This window comes from Anser brachyrhynchus (assembly GCF_964034855.1).
Source record: "Anser brachyrhynchus genome assembly, chromosome: 5".
NCBI classification, from domain to species: domain Eukaryota; kingdom Metazoa; phylum Chordata; class Aves; order Anseriformes; family Anatidae; genus Anser; species Anser brachyrhynchus.
In genome coordinates, this window is record NC_137699.1 from 56,509,308 (window position 1) to 56,535,319 (window position 26,012).

At 39.9% G+C, this 26,012-nt stretch overlaps 1 protein-coding gene across 7 annotated transcripts in view; it reads left to right on the forward strand.

Moving 5' to 3' along the window:
- The window catches only part of LOC308195424 (uncharacterized protein), a 222,351-nt gene extending 197,104 nt beyond the window's left edge, over positions 1-25,247 (forward strand). For 6 of the 7 annotated variants that reach the window (XR_013951478.1, XR_013951483.1, XR_013951484.1 and 3 more), the window contains one exon: positions 6,311-8,973. Coding sequence is in view for 1 of the 7 variants with exons in the window: in XM_080592800.1 (XP_080448926.1) it covers positions 6,311-6,467 (157 nt within the window). In the remaining 6 variants the exon portion in view is untranslated. Of the gene's footprint in view, positions 1-6,310; positions 8,974-14,408; positions 14,514-16,515; positions 16,624-21,848 lie in introns of those variants that run through there. The other variant, XR_013951482.1, reaches the window with a different exon arrangement.
- The last annotated feature ends 765 nt before the right edge of the window (positions 25,248-26,012 follow it).

A 26,012-nucleotide genomic window follows, 5' to 3' on the forward strand; every position in this document is an offset into this window, starting at 1 on the left:
GCTCCACAGTTAACTTTTAACATCTGTCTGATGCCATTCAGTATTATTCTGAGAGTTTCATTATGCAAACCTGCATCACACTTGCTGGGTAAAGGTAAAGTAGAAAGCAAATCTTTAATTCTTTCCACATGAGTTGGTAAAGGAGAAAAATGAAATGATGTAATTTACCAAAACTCTGATGTTTTAATTTTTGGTAGTAGGAACAGCTGTACCGTGCTGTTGTGCTATGAAACGAGAATGCTGTCTGCCAGGCAGCACTCTTCACATGTGCCAGTCCAGCATTTGATCTCATTTATGCTATTCTGCACCCAGTGTCCCTTTCTCAGCTTTACTGATGCTTAGCGAATGGAGTAAGAGTTGAATTTGCACCACTTCTGCATCTCAAATGTAACTTTCCACCTATGTTTAAAAGTACAGATCATTTCTTCTGGAAAGCACTATCAGTGCAATTCACTCAGCCTATCTTCCATCATTTACAAGCATGTGTCTAGCAGAAAATGAGTTCTGAAGATCTATTCCCAGATTGAACTGTGGACACAGCAGTCTGCTAACAATTGTTACCGCCCATTCAGTTTTCCTTATAGTTGTCAGTGGCTTTTACATCAGCCCATTTTCTCTATTACCAGTGTCTGCTCTCCTTCTGTGGGAGGCATTAGCATATTCAAAGCATCTTCTTCTATTGTTTTGTAAGATGACCTTAACAAAATCTCCAATCTTAAACATGAAGAAACAACTGAAGGAGTATACTGAACAACTGAGGATGATTGCAACAGATCCTACGAATACCTTTATGCACTATTTAGAGCTACTTTGTTGCCCTCAAATGCTTGGTGTCTAGCAGTACAATAGGTCTGATTCTCTTCTGTTGACGGTTTTACATTGATAAACCATAACTGAATACAATTACTGATTTACTGAATGTGAGTGAGAAGAAAGCACAGATTCCATATATTGAAAAAAGGAGAATTCTTTTCATTCGCAAAGCTAAAATGAGTCTCTTATTTGACATGATTTATAGCAGTGAGGGCAGGTCTGATAACCACCCAGTTTCAGACTATAGCTCCTAGAATGGATAGATTATTATCTTCTTTTATTAAATTCATGCATGGCTTGCTGTTGAAGCTGTATATTAAAAGGAAAACAAATACTGTATAGCTATATCCTGCTATCAATTCAATGAATAGACTTCCTACCATGCCTGATCAATGGAGAATTTGGTGTGAAATCAATGGCCAGCTCTGGCCCATAGCAGTCAGTTCTCCTGAGAACAGTATATCCATGTTAATGTCACATTCAAATAAGAGCAAATACCTATTACCCTGGAAATCAGTGAACCTTTTAGTGTTGATTTAAAGGTAGGGTGGGTGGGGGGTGAATAGGGGGGGAAGGCCCTGACACTTTGAGTAGAGTTTAAAAGGCTGTTATTCTCCTTATCCCTAAAGGTATGACAACTTTGGTTTTACAATTTGACGGGGAGACAGGGAGCTGAAAACAGCTGCATCACAGATCTGTTCATTTATGAAGTCAGGCAAAAGAATTAGCCCTTCTACCCTCTTGGTAGTTTTCCAGTATCTGCTATACTCGCACACTGTACGAGGCTTTTCCATTTTTAGATCCATACATCTACCAACACCTTTGCTAATACCATTTTCTTATTAGGGGCTGGAGGTACTCACAATCTTTACATGTCAATACTTGCTCCATTTCTTTTCTGACCACATGCACACAGTCTGAATAGCAATGATGGCACCAGATGCAAACTTTCAGCCCTCCATTTGTTTTGACAGGTTGCATCAGTGATAGATACATTACATCATTCCTTAGGCTGTTCATTTCCTGCCTGGGAGGTGTGGAGCAGAAATGGCCTTGCAGATAGGACTGCAGAGGAATGACTTAGTCAGCTGGAATATCTTCTGCACATCTTCTGTTTGGAGTGACACCTTAGACAGACTTGGGCAGATGTCATTCTTGGGACTGTAACAGGTCACAGGAATATTGGAAAGGCTGACACATTATCAGTGAAAATTTGTCTTTTCAAATTTTGGCTATCCTATTAAATATATAATGTTGTAATACAATATTAAATAGATTTCTTATATATTTCTTAATATAATGTAATATTAAACAGATTTCATAGACTCCTAAAATTAATTAGAGGCCTTTTTGTTATTCTCTATCATCTTGGTGTTCAAAGTACTATTGTGTGGATTAAATTGATAATGGTCCCGTCGATTTTAAATGGTCTACATTAGAATGTATTTAAACAGCAGTAATCAAAGGACTACGTTCAGTGACTTGGAAATATGGGAACTTCCATATTCGAGGTAACTTTATTAACTCCGGTTTCCTGTAAAGGGGATGCAGAACACAGGAGACAGCAGTGAAGTTTTAATTATTATCATTTTAAATATTGCCAATATTCCATATATTTTGCTTTCTGTTTTTAGCAATGTGAGCTTAAAGTACTTCCACAGCAGATTCCCCACCTGTTTCTCTGTTTCTTGACATGTAAGGCTTAGGAAGTTTGTGAACCAAAACAGGACGTGGCTGCTTCAGTGCATCTCTGCTTACCTCTGGATGCAGAACTGGTAGGGATAAAAAGGGGGGACAGTGGTTCAGGCAGAGGAGAATAGAGAAAGAGAAAGCACTGAATAGATAAAAGGTTTTGAATGAAGAAAATCCCAAAACAATAGAAAGGACAACAGTGAAATAGCCAGTGGAAAATACAGTACAGATTTTCAATAAGATTTGTGACCTTGGGTCTAGAAAAAGAATACAATGTGATGTCCAGTGCTTTTGCTGTCCTCCATCCACACCACATCCTCTGTGCTAGTCTACTGCTAACGAGCCCCATTTTAGCTTGCAATAGGTAGAGCCATTCAAAGCCTCATGCATGATTAGTCTGTCGCCTTTGACACTGCTGATCATGAAGTGCTGCTGACCTGATGGTGGGGCTGTGCAAAATAATGGGCAGCTGCTCCTCCCCTTCCTCAAGGTCCCTGACACAAGGAATCCCAGAGGGCTCACCACTCTTATTTGATGTCTGTGCTCAACAATTAAGGGACACAGAGAGCAATGGAAGGGGTCTCTTGAGTCATCAAGTCCAGTCTTCTGCTATTGCAGACCACCCCTGTGTGTTATTCCTTTCACTAGCTGATCAAGGACCAGTTTAAAACTACTTCTTTTCCCCCTTCTGCTCCAAACAGAAAGCTCTTCCAGAATTGAACTCTTCTGAAGATTAGCAAATCCAGCTGGAGGATATTTCTGGTTAGTCTGCTCATTAGTTTTTGTGACAACATTTTCCTTTAGCTTAATTACCTCATCTTCCTCCTCTGACATTTACCTCACTAATATGTTTACAGAGAACAAATTATCTCACCTCTCAGGCTTTGTTTGGCTGACCAACACTACTTTGTTTTCATCCCCTAATTTAGACTCTCCATTCCCTGTTATACCCACTGAAGTAACTTTTTTTTAACCTTTTTCATATTTTTATTTTTTTTTTTTATACCTAAGGTTGAGGAGAGCTGTAGGAGGGTTTAACCAGTGCTTCCTATGGTAGTACTGCATCTTCTGGAAACACCATCCTTTTTATGGGACTTATTACACACTGTCACATTTGTGGCTGATACAATAATCCTCAGGATAAACCACTCCATTTAAATTTCTGTAGAGTTTCTTCGTTGTTAAGAATAGCAAGAACAGTTTGTTTTCCTTTGCATTTCTTGCCCTGACTCAGACTGACTTTGGCAGTTATTGCTTCCTCTCTAGCTAAAAATTTTGATTTCTAAGACTGCTGTCCATATGCCTTTTGAGTTGATTTTTAAGTACATAAGAAATAGATCTGAGCTGCAGTTCATCTCGCCCAAGGCTGTCCCTCCAGCAGTGCAGGCTGGAGATGCTGTATAGGATGAGCACTGGCGTCTGCTACCTTCTGCGGTCTGCCCCCCTGCTCTACCAGCATCCAGGTTTGTTCTGTTTGTATGTCCTTGCCTGGAGCTTTTTGTATCCACTCCTGGACCTGCCGTACATGAATATGTCTAATCCCTCTCTGACCCTGCAGATAACTCTCAGCCTCCACAACCTCCTGCGTCAGCAGGTTCCACAACTTCACTACCCCAGTGCAAAGAAGTACTTGCTTTCTTTCACCTCTTTTAAACTGATACCATTAGTTTCACTGAATGACCCCTATCCCTCATACTGCAGATATGGGTGAATGAGTTCTGCATTCAGCTTATCCTTCAGTTTTATACCTTCAAGACTTTGACAACCTTGATTACATCCCTTGGCTTTCCCCTCCCCAAACTAGAATCCCAGCTTTTTTCATCTCTCTTCATGAGGATGCTCTACTCCCTTGATCATTTATCTGCCTGTCTGTACCTTTTCCTTAACTCCATTATACCCTTCTTGAGATGCAGGACTAGACCAGCAACTGGTCCTCAAGATGTGGTTCCAACCCAAGAAAAATGATTCCCTTTGTCTTGTTCTCAATAACCTGCTTCAAGATGCCCAAGTTGCCATTTTTTTATTTTTATTTTTTTCTGTTGCTGCACACTGAGCTGATGGTTTCAAAGAGTTATATTCCTAAATACCATCCCTCTTTACTCCCATCAGCATGGGATAGCGTTGACAACATCAGCAAATAATTTTGACACAATGCTAAGCAAAGGCCAGGATACTGTGAGCTGTGCCTCAGAGTTAGTTTCCTTGTAGGTATGGTAGTGAGTAATTCCTGCAGGTAAGGGCTGAAACCAAGCAGAATACTTGGCACTTTAGCATCAATTGTGCAGCCAATTCTATATGACCCTGTCTGTACTATTGTCTTCAGTTGCAAACAAGTCAGCTTAATTTAAATGCATATGAGGAGCATCTTGAAGGACTGGCCCTCAGGACTCAGTTCAAACTTTGGTTACATAAAGCAGCTTTTATTCACTCTGGATGTAATAACAAATCCGTAACTGAGTTCAGAATTAAGCTCCTTGTGTGCATGCAAATCATGCATTTTAGCCACAAGCTTTGCTAATAATGCAGAGGCAGAACAAAATGATGGAGGGAGCAGAGAGCCCATTCTCCCATCTCTTCAGAATTTCTTTAGAAAATGATTGTACAAGCCCTAGTCTTTGACCTTTGCGCTAAAGTGGCAATCTTTAATTACAAGCAATTGGCCCACATGAAGAAGGGTAAATCAGTCACTTATTATAACATGTTATCATCTTCCTGATATTTTGCTATTACGAGCCCATTTTTGCTAGATGGAAGGATCACTAATTGTTCATCTCAGATAAAGAAAAAACACACACAAAAAGAATCTAATGATAATAATTTAAAACTGAAAGCTTAAACCCACAGGTGCAGCAAAATTAACCCACGAATTCTGAAAAGTATTTCCAGATTTCAGTCCTTCCTGGCGTCAGTGTAATGTCCTTGTGTTTATGCTGGCAATAGAGGTTCTTCTTCAGTAAGTCTTTGTTCCCTAGCACAAAACGATTTAACCTGCAAGCACAAGCCTCGTTATTATAACAATGATCAATAGTGCCATTCCCATCTCTACCTTTTAAATTATAAATCTTATTGCCAGACATCTCAAAATGAACCATAAAAACATATTCTGGGGTGACATACTTATTATGTAATGGCTTAGGACAGGAATATTATTTACTATTACTAGATTTGGGTTCCTATCATGTTAAATGCTTTAAAAGAAAAGAAAAAAACATTGCCACACATCACTTGAGACAGAGGCAGGTAACTACAGAAGACTGCTTTTTTACTGCAGCCGTACAGGGAAACCTATACCACAGTCTTTGGTTTTTGGTCCTCAGTTTTTTCCTGCCCCTTTCTTGGCCTTCATAGTCTTTGCTTACATTTGGCTTGAAGATATCTTCAGCTCCTTTCTCTTCTTGGGCACTAACAACCAAACCTGTTGTTAGGAGCAGTGGAGGAGCGAGAAAGCTGAAAGTGCAGCTTGGTAGAAATTGCACAGCTGGAACTGCATTAATCCTCACTAATCCCTCACCTGTAGGTTCTGAGTATGGGCACAACAGAGCCTGGATAATGAGAACGTAAGTGAAGTAATTCAGGGTAAAAACAGATAATTCTGGGACTTGGAGAGGAGGTCTAAGGAAAAGGAGGAGGTAGAAAGTGGCTGTGAACAAGATTGGAAGGTATGACACACAAACTGATATGGGGATGAGAGATGCTCTGAAGCAACAGGAGGAAAAGGGGGAACTGGGAGAAAAGGCTTTACCTAGGTTCTTGGGAAGTCATTCCAGTGGGATCCAAGTTTATTCCTGATTGTTTTTCTAAACAGGATGAATGTGGACATGTACTTAAGAGCTTTGCTGAATTTGATGTCATGTCATCTATGGCCAAATAAAATACAACAGGGCCAAGGAAAGAAGGATAATGGAAATGTCAGAAATGTAAAGCTGGAAGGAACCTCAAGACATCTTCAAGTTCCTACCTGAGGCAGCACAATATATATCCAGATATCTAGACTCCCTCAGGTGGTTATCGCTGTCTTGTCAAAGAACCTGGACAGACAGGTGATGGAAAAGTTTAATGTGACTTGAAAAAAGCAATGAATTAAGCAACGGGATAAAGCTACTGAAAAAAAAAAAAAAAAAAAAAAAGAGAAGATCCTTCAAGATATACCATAGAAGGCAAGGAAAAGAAAAATGTGTCCAAGGGGGAAGAAGAATTTAAAACAATGGAAAATCAGGCATCTGTGTTAAATCAAAACTTGAAGAAACTGCACATAAGGAATTGATTCTCTGTTGCTGCAAGAAGCTGTTCAGGAGAAACTAGGGTTTAGAAGGACAGCCATCGCCCTTGCCCTCAGGGGAATATGCTAGGAGAGAGGCAGAATGCAGAATGTTTCCTATATACTTTATCAGCAATGCTGGTTGCTCTTATTTATTTTTGTCAAATTGTTCTTTATTTCAGGGGTATTTTTTAATAATTTAGATTAAGAATAAAATATAAATAATATACATAATTTAAATTTTAAAGCAAAAGAAGCCACTAATACATGAGCTCCAGTAGGTCAAGGACCTTCTGCTAATACTGCTTCGAGTGATTGCTTGCCAAATATCTCAAACTGAAGCTCAGAGCCTTGCTTAATGTAGGCAAGTGGAGTTGTATCCATTTTCCTGAAATTATGCTAGTTTACACCAAAAGGGGCAATGGTAAACTTTATATCTGGGTACAGCAAGCAAACACAGAAAATCTGAAGATCAGTATGTGAATAGCAGATTGTGGTTTCTGTGTTTTCCAAGAGTGTGTTGCTATTGTTTCAGTAGACTGAAACTTGCAAAATAGCTCCCCTGTGCAATGTTCTAAATTAGTTTAAGGACATTTCTCTGAGTAGACAATAAGCAGTGCCATGAGATGAATGGATAAAGTATGGTTTCCTGCAGTGTTGTGCTGGATTCTCCACTGTTTTTCAAGATGATCACCTACAGAAACGACTTTTGTCGTTGGAGCATAACTAAAACCATTTTCCCTTGTTCATCCTCTATTGTTTAGTAAGGGTTTCGTTTATCTTTCTGTCATTTCTTCAGTGGAAGCATAAAAGGGATCTTTCTTTACCTAGGTACCTGTGTTCGTCATAGCTGCAGAAGCATATCTTTGATATCCCTGCCATCCAGACATAGTTACTTGAAGGTGCCTAGCAAGTTTAATGTGCAGAAAAGGCAGACAAATTTATGCACATACAAGCAGATGACATAATTAAATATGCTTCTATTCTTTTGGAAACCCGTGAAAACAGTTCTTGGATCTAATTCCATTATTTAGCACATTCCTGCTTTAAAAGATTTTTCCATGGTGTCTCTTGAATGTTACTGTCACACTCTGCATTAGGGATGAAAAAAATCTCTTCTTATCAGCACATTTCTGGAAATTTTTCCTGTAGTGGAAACAAAATTTTCTGGTTCTGGATCAGTAGCTGAATAGACTACAGAAAGGCAGTGAAGCGCAGGCTGCATCCTAGCACATGCAGCAGAGCTAACGTGGAGAAAAAGGGGGACAAGGGAATTGTTCCCTGCACCTTCATATAGCCCACTAAATCTCAAACTTGCACAATATGTGCACAAACAGTATTCTCTTGGGACCGTTTCGTGTAAGGGCCTGCTGTGCACAGGCAGCAGAGTACACAGACTGTGCAACATTGCTTTTTCAAATGTTCACTGCTTGCTGCATCAAGAGTCAGTGGAAGAAAGGTCTTCAGCAGCCACTGGCTTTGCTCAGAGCCCCTCTTCTCTGTCCTGCCAATGGCCTGTAGTTTCTAAGATTGCCTTAAGTAACTCTCTTGGTAGTATTTCTCTTTTCCTTAAAAGCTAAGGCCAAGCAAATAGTCATAATCTCAAAGATACTTAGAAGAGAAATTCATTTTAGTGTGCCCTGAAATCATTCAAAGGATGTAATGCTATTAAGCAGAACTTGAAACCTGTGGAAAGGTTTCTGCTCACTTCTTTCCTTGATGTGAAGATATATTACTGCCAGGCATTCCTGGATTTTAATTCAGACCATTCATTTTACTTTAATGTAGTTTGTGTGTTAATAATGCATACATGCCTAATTCAATGTGAACAGTACCATGCCTAAACTCGGAAAATATTAAATTTATGCTGGTTTTTAATTTCTGGTTTACAGGAATGAAGAACTAGCTATTTTTATAATTTTTGACCTATCTCCCTAACATTCCACCTCTCTTGGTTCATTTGTTAAACTGAGTTTTAGGGATTTCAGTCCTTTTTCATTCCATTTCATATTGAGTTTATTTCCCCCTGTTGTAAGGTGCTCTGATTTTTTTTTAATTATTTTACTTTTTGTTCCAAATAAAACCAAGGGACTTCTGTAAACCCACAGCTTTCTGGCTAGCAGATTGCCACTGTTACTTAGCCTGTAAGTACAACTGAAGTCTTCCAAGAGCTTACAATGTTCCCTTTGTTTCTTATTAGGTTTGTTTTCTGCCTCTTAATTCCTCAAACAATTCACATTTAAGTTAACTGCTCCCATGGCCGAACACCATATTTAGGGGAGCAAAAAGTAAATAAAACCAAAATGCTGATTTAGAAGCTTTGACCACACCATCAGCTGCTCTAAACCAGCAGAAATGAAATGGGTTTGACTTACAGCTGCTGAAGATCTGGTTTATTTGATCCAGAAATTGAAGGGAAAAAGAAATGGTTGAAGGAAAACTATTTTTTTTAGAGACTGCTCAGCAGATTTTGCCACAAATAACACCAGTGGGATTCAGTGAGTTTTCAGGCAGAAGCATTTAAAGAACTGCAGCCCTGTAAGGGATAGGATCCCAAGTGCTGGGCAGAGATACTGCAAAGGGATTCACTCCATCTGTATTGAACCTTAGACACCCAGGGTAGGACTGTTGCCCTGACAAAGGGATATGGTGGTGTTATAGGTGCCTGTGGCTGTCTACCTTGCAACTGCTGCCCCAGAAAGGTGCTGTGAGATGGGATGGCTGTCCTGTAGCTCTGATACCTAAGGAAGTTGTTGTAGCACTCTACAGCTGTGGCACCTGAATCCCCCTGTAGGTTGAGCTGGGTGTCCAAAATTAACTCTTTTATATCCTCTCTGCTTTGCTCTGTGGCTGTGTCTGAAGAAGCATGGGTGCAACAGTGCAGGTTACTGTGCTTAGTACCAGACGTGTAGCTTCTTTGACATACAATCCTTCTTCCTCACAGGCACTTCTAACAAATGTAAATTAAAAAGGCTGCCTCTTCAAGCAGAATGTGCTGTGCATAAAATGCATTTGCCAAATATTTTCAGCAGTGCAATAATCCATTTCATGATTTAAAAGCCTTGTAAACATGTCAAAATGGATGGTTGGTTCTACCATCTTTGTGCCATGTATTGCACTGAATAAATAAAAGGAAATGCAATTTATTCAGCACTTTGGAAGCTCAACATTTCTCTCACTGATGTGTGACAACTATTATCATATTTATTGTCAACATTACACTCCTAAGCATGCAGGTGATGCATTGTGACTATTTCATACTGATAAAGCCATCAATAACTTCCTACCGGACCTTATTTGCTCAGTTGAATCTGCACAGCTGGCTGGGATATCAGGAGGTAACTGATGAGAGGTTCAAACAAACTAAAATAAACCAGGAAAAGTCATGTTGACTGACGGAATATATTTTAACTTAAAAACAAACAAATAAAAAGTTTGGTGTGTTTTCTGTGGGGCTAGCCAAAGCCAAAGTTTTGCAGTCCACTGTCTTCTCTGTGGGATTTAAGCAGCCTCCATAAAGATGACAAGATCAGGTAGCAGATAGCTTGTGTGTTTCCAAATAGGCTGCAAAAATATCTTGCAGCAACTAATACAAACCATTTACCACCTAACCATTCTGACATATTTATATTTTCAAAGGCACCACTGAAAGGAAAATAAAATTAAAAAGGGCCCCTCTCACAGGGCATAGTGGAGGAAGCAGCTCTGCCAAGTCCCAGGGGCTTACTTAGTCACCGTTCTCTGAGACACTGAGGAAGAAGCTCTGCTTTTGCAGCCTGTCAGCTTTATGTTTAATGTTTGTGCAGGATCTTTGATCTCTTATTTATACATATTTCTCCAGGACAGGGAAGCAAGCAGAAATAGAAATTTTATTTATATAAATCTTTCTGTATCCCAGAGGTCAAGAACAACAGCATTTTAAACAAAGTGGAGGAATTTATCTTTGCCTCTTATTTTGCAGGAGAGTTGTGTGTTTTAGATTATGCCTCCAGATGAGGCTCAGGTACACCACCATATAATAGAATCATAGAATCACAGAATATCCCGAGTTGGCAGGGACCCACAAGGGTCATCAAGTCCAACTCCTGGCTCCACACAGGACCACCCAAAACTAGACCCTGTGTCTGAGAGCGGTGTCCAAACGCTGCTTGAGTGCCAGCAGGCTCAGTGCTGTGACCATGTCCCTGGGGAGCCTGTCCCAGTGCCCGACCACCCCCTGGCTGCAGAACCTTTCCCTGACACCCATCCTGAGACTCCCCTGTCCCAGCTCCATGCCGTTCCCTCGGGTCCTATGTATGAGTAAACTTGTCTTGTAGGTGACGCTGCTGTAGTTTGTCTTGGTGAGTTCATGTGTTTGTGACACTAGGCCATCTTTGGGTTATCTCCAGAGTCCCATGATTGTCTTGGCCATCTTCAACCTGTTTTCTGGCCTGGCAGGGAGATGAACTAATGAACAATACACAGGTGTTTAAAACTAGGCCTTAAATGGTCAGTTTAGCTTCAGCATTCCTGTAGTCACTGAATCCAATCTGCAACTGTGCTTAAGATCAACTGCAGTAAAGCTTCAAAAATTCCTCAGGAATTTCATTGTTCTCTGAAATTAATTTTATTGCAATGTGAGAACTATGTAGTCAAGTTGAAAAAAAAACCACAAACCAACAAACCAAACCAAACAAAACCAACAAGCAAACAAAAAAACACAAATTCTGTTTCCTTTTTGAGCCCAACCTGTAGTGTACTCCTGACATGTCTTACAAGCCAGTAGTTCCTGTGAAAAACATCAGTCCATAAGATTGCTCCTCTTTTCAAACATTACCTGAAGCTCCTCGACCTGAAGCTTCTTGACCACTTTTAAAACGGGTAAATATAAAAATATGCACTGCTTTATTTTAAGATACTTGTACATCTCAGAGAAGTTCTTGGGAAGTGGGTGGTAATTTATTTTTTTTTTTATCGCTATAGGAAATGTTTATATTGGCATGCATTAAACTTTTATTTTACTGTGTTTTTTTATTTTTTTTCTGTTAGTAATATTTTATCTGATTATGATCTGAAACATAATTTGAATCATGTTCAAATTTTGATTTGAACAGTTGCTTTAATGAAAAGTTAACAAATACTGTTTTAGATTTTCTTACAAAGGCGCTTGTTGTTTTCTTGCAAAACGGATGTTTTAGTGAGTTTGTTTTTTTATCTGAAAAGTTTTTTTATTCCAAAAAAAGAGAAATGCTTGGATGCTAAATTTTTAAGGCTTCCTAGCTTATAATGAAAATAGCTCATGGAGATAACACAATATCCAGTCCAAACAGTTATGATCACATGATGATAATTGAGGTGTCACGTATACAAATATATAATAATTAGCAATTAATACAGTGAAAAATTGGCAATTAAAACAAAATGGACTGGCATAGCTGAAGATCATAAAAAGACCCCATCACATGGTGACATAATGCCTTTGTTTTTAGACATTAAAATAAACCATGAAGAGCATATTTCTGTCATTTATGTGAAATCAAGTAGGTTAATCATTTATGATTTTTATGCTTCAAAGCTTATGTGTGCTACATGCTGTAGAGAGATCTAAACCATTACTCTAATGCCCAATGTACCATGCATGTTCCCTGCTGCTGCAGAGTCAGCCTCATCAAATTGAGCTTTGTCTAAAAGATATTTTAAATACATTATTGGATGAAAGGTGCTGCTTGATTATGCAAAACCAGCACAAGAATGCTAGTTAGCAAAGGTACATAGCTCTTGGCATTTATTTTCTCTGAGAGTTCAGATAATCAAACCAAGGAATACGCATACAGAGGCATGATGCAAACCATGTATTCCAGACTAGATGTCACCAAGGTTCTGGGAAGATGAAACACGAAGCTGTGCGAAACATTTACACTTAAATTGCTTATCTGAAGCAATCACTAGCTATTAAATGCACAGTTGTCTCTAGCTGGGTAGCAAGACCAGGAAAAAATTCACAAAGGTGGAGGAGGAAAATGCAAACTTAAAAAGTCAGGTAGAATAAGTGGAAATATAGGGAAAATATAGAGCACTGAGGTCAGAAGTTCCCATATTTAACTTGAGAATTTTTAAGAGTTTCTTTCACTGTGTTGGCAGTCAGGAATTTCCTGCAGGTGAGCATTTGTCTGTGGCTCAGATTGAGTCAAGCAGTGTCCCCATGTCAAGTGGCTCATCTTCCACTGAGTGGGAACCTCTCCTCTCAGTCACTGTGTAAATGGGCTCTAAATTATTCCTGACCAGCCTTCACCAAATATTTTATGAATCTGGTCTAGAAGAGTTGGCTTTTGGGAGTATTTTTCCATGCTCAGTCTTCCCCTCTGACAGGAAGATTTCCCATTGACATGGCTAAGATTTGATCAAAACATTAGGTAGAGTGTAATCCTCCATCAGCTCCATGTTCATTGTAGCTACCAGCAAACAAAAAGGGGTTTTGCTACAAGGGTAGCAAAAAGGGGTTTTGCTACAAGAGGAAAAGGGGGGGTTGAATCAAGCATTAAACAATCGGAATGCACAGTAAAACCAGGTAGATATGGTTCTTCTCAGGGTTAGCTCTGGAGCAACATATATGCAGAATGCAACTGTATTTAGGGACATACACGTGCCATAAATAATAATGGATCTTAAAAATGTAATTTTCTGTCAGGAGTTTGCATGCTTGCAAAAGCTCGTAAATAACTGGTGTTTATTCCCCTCCGAATGACACTTTTGCAGTAGCTGATAATAGCTGAGTAAATAGTAGATGGGATGAATTCCTCCACTGATTTCAAATAAACCTTATGAGTTGGAGCAATAAAGAATGTTAAACAGTGTGCACAAAATAACATGCTGTTAGATACCATATATGCTGCTTCAGTAAACACTAAAGCATTTTGATCTTGGTTCCAATGTAGTAAACAGCAAGATAATAAGCTAAGGAATAATACTATTCTTTAAAAACTCTTCCAAATGCTTGTGCATACTGTTACCCTGTGCTTGAGACTGCTGGCAGGCGCCTTTGTCACTTCATTTCTGTGTCATTGCGATGAAATTGGTGTGAAGTTCAGATGAACATATTCATTTGTGCTGAAATTTATTAGTCTAACTTACATAATGGGTGGGTGAGTGTGGCTGCAAATGTAGCTCACGGCACACTCATGTCCTGTCCAGAACAAGTGATAAAGGACCCTGTCAGCAGCTCGTAGAGATTTCTGTTGCCCCACGTATGCCACTTGTTTAAAAAAGAAGGGAAAATATTCTTGCACAAGAATAGAAAAGAAGCCTATAGACAAAACAGCAGCAACAAACCACAGCAGTTAGCCTGAAAAACCAATGCCCACCTAAAATGCCCATCTCTGTAGCAGTGGCCCCATCAGTCAGAACACAGGGTAATTTAAAAAAAAAAAAAAAAAGGAAATTATGCTGGCAATTGAAGCAGACCTAGGCTCACCCAGTCATAGAGATTTCAACGTTAACATGCCAGTATGTGCCCTAGCTCCTGGTACACCCTTTCACAAACCTAGTTAGGAAGACTCAGGGCCACATCTTCACCAGTGTTAAATTTCTGTCACTTGAGTGAGATCAGTTTTTCCTGCCTTTAATCCATGAATTACAGCCCAGGGCCCTCTTGCTTGATGTTTTTTAGCCCAGGAATCCTGTGCTTGGCCTGAGGACTCATCTGTAACAGGAGGACTTTTCTATGGCCTGTGGTCTTCCGAGGAGTTTGAATAAAAGCTGTCCTAGTTCCCAGGTATGTATCCTAATCCTGCGGACAGGGATACCAATGCTCCTGATAAACAGCAGGAGCTCAGATATACCCTGTACTCAGCATTTCCTATTGCCAGCACCAGGCAGCTCCAGCTCCACACATAGCTCTGTTCACTGACCTTCTGACTCCCCCTGCATGCTGTGAACCACACTGGGGATACTTCCAGCTCTCCTCATTGGTTTTATGATATGTTCCATGCGCTGACCTCCATTCCCTTAAATCACCCTGTTGGGGTCTCACTTCAGATACTGCACTATCAAAATTGGAGATGCTTAAGATACATCTCAGAGTCTCTTCCAACTTCTTGCTGAAACTCTAAAGATTTGTACAATGGTGTAGGAACTAAAAAGCTGGAAGTCCTGTAATATAATATAGTAAGAAGGCAGCTAGTTTTACTGGGCCTGCTGCAGCTCATGCATCAACATACGCTCAGCTCCCCTGCCTCTGTGCTATAGATAACAGTGAGAATGGAGATGTGTTGCCTTCTGAGTGAGCTCTGAGTGAGCATGTAACTTGTCCTGTTTGTGGAAAGGTAAATGGAAACCATTTGGATCATTACACACTAGAAACATGGATGGCGTTTTCTGCTCAAAGAAAAGCTGCCACATACTATAGTGTTTGATGTAGGAAGAAAAAAGGGGAGGAGGAGGTGTTTAAGTCGTTAAGTGCTGCTGGCTCTGAAGGCTGTAATACTTAAAATTTTAATGGAGCAGTGACATTATTAGCCTTGTAATATGATGTGAGGTTCGAAGAATCAAGAGCATTTTCTGGGTCTTCGCCATTCTCATTAACAGAAGTTCTTGAAGGTGCTTGTGTTAATAAAGTAGAAGTAGTAGTAGGCACAAAAGGCTAATGACCAAGGCTAAAGACTAATCTATTGAAGTGAATGAGCCAAAACTCTTGTGGAGTCAAAAGTACATGACAAATACATTAATCTCTAAGCAAATAGGAATGCTTGAAAGCGTTAGTGTAACTTGAGGTGCTGTGTGGAAGGCCACCTTGAAAATATGTGGGATGAGTCCCCCTGCAAAAGACAGGAGGTCTAGTACTTCACTGAGTTTATTGCAGATTCTCAGCTCGGCTGGGCTTTACAACAGCATGGTTTGGGAGCGATTTCAAAAATAGCTTAAAAGGCAACTATGTGAACTTCATGCAGTACGCTACCAAGCAGATGCAATGACCTGCTGTGACGTGCACTGAAATCTGTTCCCCTCCTTGATTTCATTTACTCTGCTGTGATGCAGCATGTTCCAGGGCCTGATCTGAGACTTTCTGTGGCCCCTCAATCACTGCTGTGGTGAAGGGTTGCCCCCTATAGGGAAGGAAAAATATAATTCAGGCACCTCCTTCATTTACATAAGGTTTCTTCTGCTGATTTCTGGGAGGAGACTGGCAGAAGCTGAGCCTGGGACTCCCAGAAGTGGCCTGTTGCAGTAGCATGCCTTGTAGGATCCACCAGGGAATGAGAACAGAGGGAACAGCCAGGGAAAAAAAACGACTTCAGTGCCCTAGATTTTTTTTTTTTTTGGTCATCCATAATAAATAAGTAACCTTTTATTTATTTAATATGATAACTATGTAGATTGAAGATGTTTGCAATAGCAGCACAATATCTGTAGTCCGAACAGCTGAGAGCATGACTTCACAAAAATCTGGGCCCTGAATTTAAGTGTGAGGTATGCTAACAAAGATTAGGTTTCAGTTTCTGCAATGCTATATCCTAAGGAGGTTGTATCTATGCTTTTTTTTTTTCTTTCTTTTTTTTTTTTTTCTTTTTTCCCCCATGATATTTGGCTAGCAAAGGGTTTCAGTGAGTCACTTTCAGGATAGCTCTTTGTGCAAAACTAGTCTGCGGGAGCAAAGTCTTTTTAATCCCCATCAGTAAGGTGACCCTAAATGTTTTAACCACATTCATGTGCTGCCAGCAAATTTTATGCTATTGATACAGATGGTATGGATAAGACTCTCTTTATCCTTCCTTTAGAGCTAAAACCTGTGTCGGTATCCACAGCGTTTGAATAGTCTGGTTTTAATAGAAACATGAAAACACCATATGGAGCCAGACAACCATTTCCTTCCTTCAGTGTGTTTGGTGAGTTTGAGTTTACTTTAACATGACATCTTATAAATCATGTATCATGTAGTGACCATATAAGGTTACCTTTTATTGAAAGGATATTGGTGTTGAGAGCTTGCTATGCTTGGATATTTATTAAGGAAATGAAAGATCTCTAGAACATATGATACACCTTGTGTTGCTAAACATTATTAGTTTACCAACAGACAAGTGTTTCTTTCTCTTGCCCCTCTGAGCCTCCGAGATAAAATACTGAAATAAAATTTGCCCTTGGATTAAAGTCTAATACTGTGTACATCCTGTTGGAGTCACAGACTATTTGACAGGGTGTTTTGAAATCACTCCCGGCTTCATGTTTTATGCAGGAAGGAAACATACCTGTGGAGATAGCCTCAGGCAGTGGTAATTAAAATATGACCGTGTGCCACATGACCCTAAGGCATATTACTGCTTCAACCCTTCACCTTGCAGTTGTTAAAATACTGGGTTTGGCTTATTAACAAAGCACCATCTCAATGTAAGATATGTGCTGGGGGAAACGAGTCTATCGTCTTCCCCTTTGTAGGAAGGAAGCAGTAAGCAATAGCTGGGTAAGTTCTGTGACAATGTAATATCTGTCCATTTTCTGCTGTGGCAGCTGCAGAATGCCTAAAGCAGGTGGTACAGCGTAATGAATCCATCACTGTTGGAGAGGAAGCACAAATGTAAAGGTAGTGGCAAAATAGAAATATCAGAATATAGGTTCCCGTGCATCCAGTCTCCTAAGTCCTCTGATTTTTCCTGATCTCTCACAGCGATCAAATCTGAAAAATGTGTCCCTGTTTTTTTCCTGTGTGTGTTGGGCTGTTAACCAGAGTGATCCGCTGACTCTTTCAGGAAGAAAATCCTGATTATCTCCTGGGAGAACCTGCTGTCTTGCAGGGAGAGGGACTACTTTCAAGTGTGACCCTCTTACCACCCATGAAACCATGTAGATACAGATCTTTCAGCTTGTGTCTCATCAGGGTATGTAATGTAAAGTGACAAGGCTTTTGTGACCTGTTGGGATTGACCGTACCATGATACCAATACTTGATTTCTTCAAACTGCTTTTTACAAAAACAGGATACCTGAGCCCTTCTTATAGGCACAAAAGGAGAAAAACAAACAAACAAAAAACAAAACAAAACAACAACAACAACAAAACCCTGCCAACACAAATAAAAGAAGGTTTTCCTTCCGGTATCACTTAGAATTGTTCTTTCCCAGTGCAGTTATGTACCAGTAATCCTCACAGTAGCTCCTAATGCTCAGAAAGTAATTAATATGGTGTCTCTGCACAAGTGGGGAACTGGAGGCTGGGAGAGCTCTCCACCATCTCAGACCCACAGCACTAGGCACAGAGCCCAGACTTTTTGAAAAGACGCAAACACAGGACGTAGAGCTTTGCAGAACTTGGCAGCTCCCAGCAGGAGGGTTTGGGGCAGATCTTCCCAGATTCCCCAGGCAGCTTGATGGATGCTCATGAGGGATGGTCTCTAGGAAAACCTGTGTGAAGCAGGATTTGGTGCTGGTGTGGTGGTTGGTAACTGGAGTTTGTCATTAGTCAGCTTGTGGGGTTGGTGCTGTGTTGCAGTGCTGGGTGTGGATGTGCCTTCTGTACGTTGCACAGATAGAGCCCGTTTGCTTATGAATGGGCATGCTCTGGGACAGTCCTTGTTTTGTTCTGCATACACACACATTACACCACACTACATCCATAGAGTTGTGCCTTGATACAGCAGAAGGATAATCAGAGACAAAAGTGGCAGCAGAACAAACAAATTGTATACCACCACAATGTCTCTGCAGGCAAATCCTAATGTTTGCAGACTGAGGCCAGCAAATGAAGGGCGTTCAGAAGTACAAAGCATGGTTAATGACCATCTTACAAATGGTGTGTTTTCCTTACATTCACGTTTGTTTGCTTTGTGTTCTTTGTTTTCTTGCTGTTTCATAGAGGTCCAGTCCCTTTTCATTTACATTTGATTTCCTATAAATAGCTGTGCTCTGTTTTATGTATTCATGTTTAAAGCCATGTTTACTTCAAAGGCAGAGGGACTTCAGATGTCCTACGTTTACTTCTGGCAGGGGACTTCAGACATCTGTTTTGTTCTCGTCCCACGTATGGAGCAGCAAGGAGCTTCCAGGCATTAACTCTGCCCATGAAATGCCCCACTTGAAGCTCACAACTCTTTCTGAGATTACTTTCCCCAACCTATCCTTACCTCAGTCACCTTTTCTCTTAGTTCCCAGTCTTTCTTCACCTTCTCTGCACATCACAAGGGCTCTGGGTTTAGACACAGAGGAGCTCAAAGTCCATGCCAGTCCCTTCTTCTGTGGCATCTTTGAACATCACTTTTCTGCCTGAGATGATTAAAGGTTTACTTTATTCAAGATGGATGAAGCACGGCATTTCCTATGACTTCTGAGCTTTTAAAGTGTCCCCAGTTGAGGCAGCTTCAACAGACTGTGTAAACAGTTAAACTTCCATAGGGAACACGATCTTCTTAGCAGCTAATGAAATCCTATACTTTTGCACCTGGGAAGCTGCTAAGTGATTGTAAGTGCAGGGTCAAATTTAGCCTTGGTGTAATTGTCATACTTTCCAGTTTATGGTCCCGATGAGATTGTAGGCTTCATTTGGACGGAAAACAAATCAAGCCATTTCCTGCAGAAGCTGAATGAAATGACGTGGGGCTTCGTCAATCAATGTCATTTTGATAAGCTCATTAGAACCAGCAGCTGTTAGAGGGCAATGGCCAGAGGTTATGGTCTTAGCACCATCATTAAGTCTGGCCTGACATACAGGTATGTAAACCATAACTCAAGATTTCAGTTAGGTAGATTTACACCAGCTGAAGGTCTAGCCTCCTTCTTTTATAACATTTGCCATAACTGTCACAACTGAAACATAGCAGATAACTCTTGAAATTTTTGGAAAACAAAATTATCTATAAGTGTGTGTGTCTATCAGATTTATGCAAGTCTGTCATTTCAGTGGTATAATTTCCTGTTTGTTCATGTGAGGTGGCAAGAGCCTCATAGCCCTAGACAGAAGTAAAAGGGAAACAAAGTGTTAAATGCGCAAAAATTCCTTCCCTCTTACTCCTCATATTGTAATACAACAAAAGGGCAGTGAAAAGAAGATTAAAAAATAAGAGCCAATCCTTAAAACAGAATTGTGATCAGTAGAGCATAAGCAGCACTTCAGAGTAAATTTTATAGAATTATAGGCAAAAATTCCATTCAGATATGCATCACAGATTAAACAGAAAACAAAAAGCACACAATGAGCACAGTGTTATATTTTCCAAAGGAAAATATATTACCACAGCTTAAAATGACAAAATATCAGAAAGATTTCCACTTCACGGTGTATTATTTTATATTAGAAAACTTTAAAACTTTAAAAGTGCTTTGGGCTGAGTTCAGAAAGGAAATGCTTGGGTTCATTATTTGATACCACCTCATATCCCGTGGTAGTAAAACAGGACTTGCATTGTCCTCTTGGGACTGCTCTGAACAAATGCAGCTTGTATGAACCCCATGAGCTTCTGGGGGGCAGGATTTTACAAGGGAGGTTCATTCTGACCTTTTTTTCTCTTAAACTCAGTCTCATTGAGTGAATTGTTGAGTTTCACTCCTGACAAAAAGTGGTTGGTGTCTTCTGTTTTCCCTCCATCAGGTTTTGCACATCAAAATGAGCAAAAGAGGGCTCATTCCCCTGTAACGTCATAGTGAGCCCAACTGAAAAAGAATAAAACCTAGGCATTTATCTGAAACTGGATTGTGGAATCTGTCTGGTGATGCAAAAAGAAAATTAACACCTTGGTTGATAACTTGGATTGCTTTACTGGAATAACATTTTACAGCAATAATTGCTTCTTTCTGTGAAACCACACTTTCTTGGGAATATTTTAATTAGAAAGTTTCTTTCTTTCTGTCATACTCATGATGACAAAAGGAAACCTCTCAGGGTCCCTTCCATTGACTAACAGATGAAGTGCTTTCTGCTTTTTATAAAATATGGATGCCTGACACTGAAGAAAGGTACAGTTTTGTGGTGTTTTCCGAATAGCTGCTGAGGCTGTACTGCATCTTGTCTGCTTTATGCTTGTCTTCGTTCTGGTGGTAGGGTATTTGAATGTTATAGTGAGAAGCAGTGAGTATTGGAATAGGATGAAAATAATTCAAAGTGCCCTTTAATAATGGTCTGGAGTTGTGTGTTTGCTGTTCGAGACACATGAAGATTTACAAAGAGACATTTTGGAGACATATAGAGCTCAGAAGATTGACCTAACCTGTATTTCTGATGCAACCAATTTGTTTCTATAAACATAAACTACTTCTTTCAGAGTATGAATCAAAGAACCTGCCAGTGTGCTGGAGTTACTTGACTATTAGAGGAGGCTTCTGGTATGTTAGTCTTTGTGGCTATAAAATCTCCTTAGGGAATGGAAGCAAATTTATGGCCTATTACTACAACATGTTTAGTGTTTTCAGGCCTAGCTCTGGGTCTAGGAGATTATTTTTCTCCTTTACAGTTTAATTTATTAAACATAGATGGATTGTAGTGTTCATGGAATTCATGGGATTATAGAAAAGTGGGTTGGGAGGTCACCTAGTCCATTCCCCACTGCAGGAAAACATCAAGTTGTACATGTATCTTCTCTCAGTGATATCTCCTCTACAGCATCCCAAAGGAGTCTGTTTGATTGTTCAGCTCTGTATTGTGCTGGAAATTTTTTCCTAACCAAAAACAGTTTTGCTGAATTATAAACCATTTCTTTCTTGTCCTGTGTAGCAAGGTTACAGAGAAGAGACTGGTGCCTCTTTAAAAAAATCATTTACAAATTCAAAGATCCCTGTTGTGTTTTGCATTAGTCTTTTTTTCTCCCTACACTATACAAGTCTACCTCTTTCTCATAAATGTCCAGATTTCTGGTCATTCATGTTGCTCTTCTTTGGACCTCATTGGCCTACATGTTCCTTAGAGTTAGTTGTGCAAAACGTAGTCTGGATATAATACCTTGAGGTCTTGCAGGTATTGAGTAAAGGAAAAACTTCTATTTTTCTTACACCTTTGTGTTCATCTTTTGACCAACTGTAGCACCCAGATCTTTACCTACAAAGTAGTACCAAGCCAATTATTCTTAATTCATATAACAAACTATTGCTGACTCGCTTGACTTGAATCCTATTTTTTGAGACTATTTCAGAACAGTCAAGACCCTCTGCAGTGCTTCTCCTGTTCTGCAGTAGATGTGGAACCCTTCCCAGCAATGTGCAATGTGATAACACCACGTTCTCTTCTATCATCCAGTTCATTAGCAGTGAATTATCAGGCCAGGAGAGACCTCTGTGCAGTCCACTTGATGCAGCCTTTGACAGCAAACCATTGGTAATTATTTTCTTCAGTACGGCTTTCTAACCAGTTTTATACGCACTCTTTACTAGTTTCCCCTAGTCCACATTTTCTTCTCTTATTTATCAGAATGTTATATGAGACAGTGTCAGAAACCTTACTAGGGTCAAGATATATGACACTTACTGCTTCTTCCATGTCCGAAAGGTCTATTATCTTGTGGGGGAAGGAAATTACATTAGTGTGACACAATTTGTTCTTGACAAATCCATGCTGGCTGTAACTCATCTCCTCGTTATCTTCTAGATGCTTACAAATAGTTTCTTTGATTGTTTGTTCCAGCATTAAAAGTAATAGAATTAGACGATTTGTCAATTAAACATGCATCTTATTGCACATTCATTACCTGAAACTGAACAAAGATGTGAATTTTGTCAATTTGCCCTTGTCCTAATAATGGTAAAAGTAAAGCTGCAGGTCTTTTTGCTCCTTGCCTGGAAAGAATGTGCCCTCTGGCATGAAGTCCATGGTCTGATCCCAACCTCTTTTTCTTTTTCTTTTTCTTTTTCTTTTTCTTTTTCTTTTTCTTTTTCTTTTTCTTTTTCTTTTTCTTTTTCTTTTTCTTTTTCTTTTTCTTTTTCTTTTTCTTTTTCTTTTTCTTTTTCTTTTTCTTTTTCTTTTTCTTTTTCTTTTTCTTTTTCTTTTTCTTTTTCTTTTTCTTTTTCTTTTTCTTTTTCTTTTTTTCTTTCCCTTTCCCTTTTCCTTTTCCTTTTTGTTTTTCTTTTTCTTTTTTTTTTTTTTCTTTTCTTTCTCTTTTTGTTTTAATAGGGAAATTTAATCAGGGAAATTGAAACACCACAGGCTTAACGTGCTGTTTCAGTTCCAGTGGCAGCAGCCAGGTTTCACCTTGTGGGACAACTTGTGCAAGTCCCCCTTCACCTGGCTGGTGGGACGGAGAGGACTCGCTTTCATGTCCCCTTCCAGCAGAAGTGGCACTGCTGCACACTCCCACCGTGAAAGTGCTGATGCTCTGTGCACCACCCAGGAGGGAGGAAATCCAGTTGCTGCTGGTGGGGGACCTGGCAGCATGGTTCCAGGAACAGGGCTACCGGGATGCTGGAAGGGATCAGGAGGAGTCAGAAGGAAAGGGAGAAGTAAGGGCAGATAAAGCCCTAAATCATTTCACTTTGTTTGCAACCCAGCTAGAAAGGAAATGAGTGAAATTTCATTTGGCAAAATCATTCGTCCCAAACTTGCTTTTCTTTAATCATCTAGCAACATACATACAAACTGTAAGGCTTGTAAGAGCTCTTTATTATTTATTTCTTTGCATTCAATAATCATCACTGGTTAATATTTATTGCATGATGTGGCCGGCAGAACAGAGTGACCTTCCCACTTTTCTCCTCCCCCTACAGCTCCACTGTGGAAGGAGGCAGGTGTGGTAGGTCGCTCACTGAAGAAGTTTCCTCCAGCCCCCAGCCAACTTCAAAAGTCGCTTGCTGTGATCTAAGAGGTTAATACCAAAACCACAGGGCAACACTTTCCAATAAATCTCCACCAACTGGTCTTAATCAAGTCCAGAAATGTTCCACCTTTTCTCTGCAAAAGGAAATAACAATAAAGAACGAAAGAAAAAAAAAAGGAAATAAGGAAAAAAGGAAGAAAGGAAAAAAGGAAGAAAGGGAAAAAAAAGAAGAAACAACAGAGAAACTGAATAATGTACACGTTTTTCAGTTTTTAGTAGCTTCTACTGGGTGCTGCCCTATATAGAAACTTAAATTGAACACACTGGTATGCCACCCAACATCAGTTTCAAGATGAGCATCAAGACAATTACACGTAAATCTTTTTGATAGGCATATTATTATTTTTTTAACACAAATACTCATAGAAGAATAAACATAAATAAAAAGATAAACCATGTGGTCTACTCCACATCTATGCAAAGTGAATAAAGGTTTCTCTTCATGGCCTGTCCATTATGCTCCCCCAAGATGAGATTCGAGGTTGTGCAAGGTTTCAGATGTGCTCCTAGACAAAGGGAGAGAAGGGCGCATCCTACACTGCCATGTTTCTGAAGCTTTCCATTATTTAGCAGAAATCATTAACCATTCCTTTGTTAGAACAGGCTGCCTGTGAAAGCCAGTTCAAGCAAATTCGCTGCTGCATGCAGCATGTTTTACACAAGGGAAATGCAGCTGTTTGTGCAGATGCTTTTGTACAAGCGCCGAATTGCCACTGTTAAAACTTTATCCAACAGTAAAAATATGAAGAACCTACACTAACTTTTTATTTATTTAATTATTTTTAATTTGCCTGTTTAATTGAAGTAATTCCTATGCTTTTCTTGCTACTCTATATAATTTTATCTTCCTTTTCCACCACTTCCTGTATGTTTTTCCTCCAAGGTTTTGCAGAGGAGATGAAGTAGAGCTACATTCAGATATTTGGGGTGTCCCATGCACAGACTGTGAGCAAACAACAGTCTTGAAGATGTATCAACTACTCTGCTATTAGTTTTGCAAAAATTACCTTCCAGTACAAGAAATCAAGTATGTTTTCTTGAAGTTTATGTTGAGCTGCAGATTTGTATCTTCTAAAGAAAGCTAATGAGCTTCCTGGTTTTCTCTGGAAAAATATGTCAGGCAGTGTTTAGGGTATAGATAGATTACAATGAGGTTTTTGGATGAGCATCAGAATTAAAAACAATAAACAAGTCAATACAATAAATGGTTGATTTGATATGTTTGCTGTTGCATTTTTTTCCCCAGACATGTTTAATTTGGACACAGCAGCATTTCTCTGACTTGCATCTTTTTGGTGTGTTGGGGATTTGAAGGAATGGGGTAGTCTGGATTGGTCCTTAATATGCAGTGATTGCATTAGCTTGCTGTTTGGCAAGGACCTTACACGTAGCCCCTTGCAGCTGGTAAGGAGTTTTCCATGGCATGTGGGCTATTTTTTCTTTTTTTTTCTTTTTGGCTTAGGGCTTGGTGCATGACTTAAAAGGAATCATTCACTGGAGAAAGATATTGCCTCTTACTTTGCAAGCAAGCTGTTGTGAACAGATAGCTATTTGAAAAGTATTTGCCATGTCACGTTTTAAATACTTGGGGCCTGCAACTCACTTGTGAGGAGATAACTGCATCACTACCGTCCAAAGCCCTCCTTGTTGAGTGAAATTGGACCTAACTCTACCTGGCAGCTACCCTGGTATCTCCGCCGTGGAGAACTGTACCCAGGACTACAGGTGGGGCTTACACTACTGCTTTTCCCCTTACTCTTGTGTGTGAAATATGGCTGCATCTGGCCCTGCTGCACAGGTACACCATAGCTCAAGAGCGAAGGAAGGTGAGCAGCCCATTAATTTGGCCTCTGGCTGGCGCTGTGGCTTGGCTCTCCTTGTCCTTCTGCAAGTCATCTGCTTGCTCCAGTGTCAGTTGGATGGAAATTATGTGATTGATCTTAGTAGTCTTCAGTCCTGAGGCTGAAAATGGGAGAGGGGAGATGCTTGAGGTCTGTAGTAACATAAATAGCTTTGAGAAAGTGAATAAAAAATAATTCTTTCCTGTTTCTTTTAACACAAATTCTGGGGCTGCCCACTGAAATGATCATCCTTAAAAAAGGCAAAAGGGAGTTTGATTTTTGTTACATACATCACATGGTTAAAATGGGGACCTCACTGCAATTGGACATTGAGGGACGGTCAAAAGTACAGATACACAAACAAAACAGGTGAGACAGGGTCATACGGGACAGATCCTTTAATGGGACCATCAACACATTAGTCTAAGTGCATCTGCAGCTCTTTCAGGGAGATGAAAACCTGACTGCTGAAACTTGTGAGAATGCAGGAGAGGAAGACCATCCTTAACTTGCCTTTTACTTATTCCCTCAGTCATTGGTCTCTCCGGCACAGGAGAGGAGCTCTCTCCTTGGATCCTCCACTCAGTCCAGGGTAGTGTAGTTCTCGCTGGATGCGGACACCAAATGTATGAGCTCAACATTCCCTTCC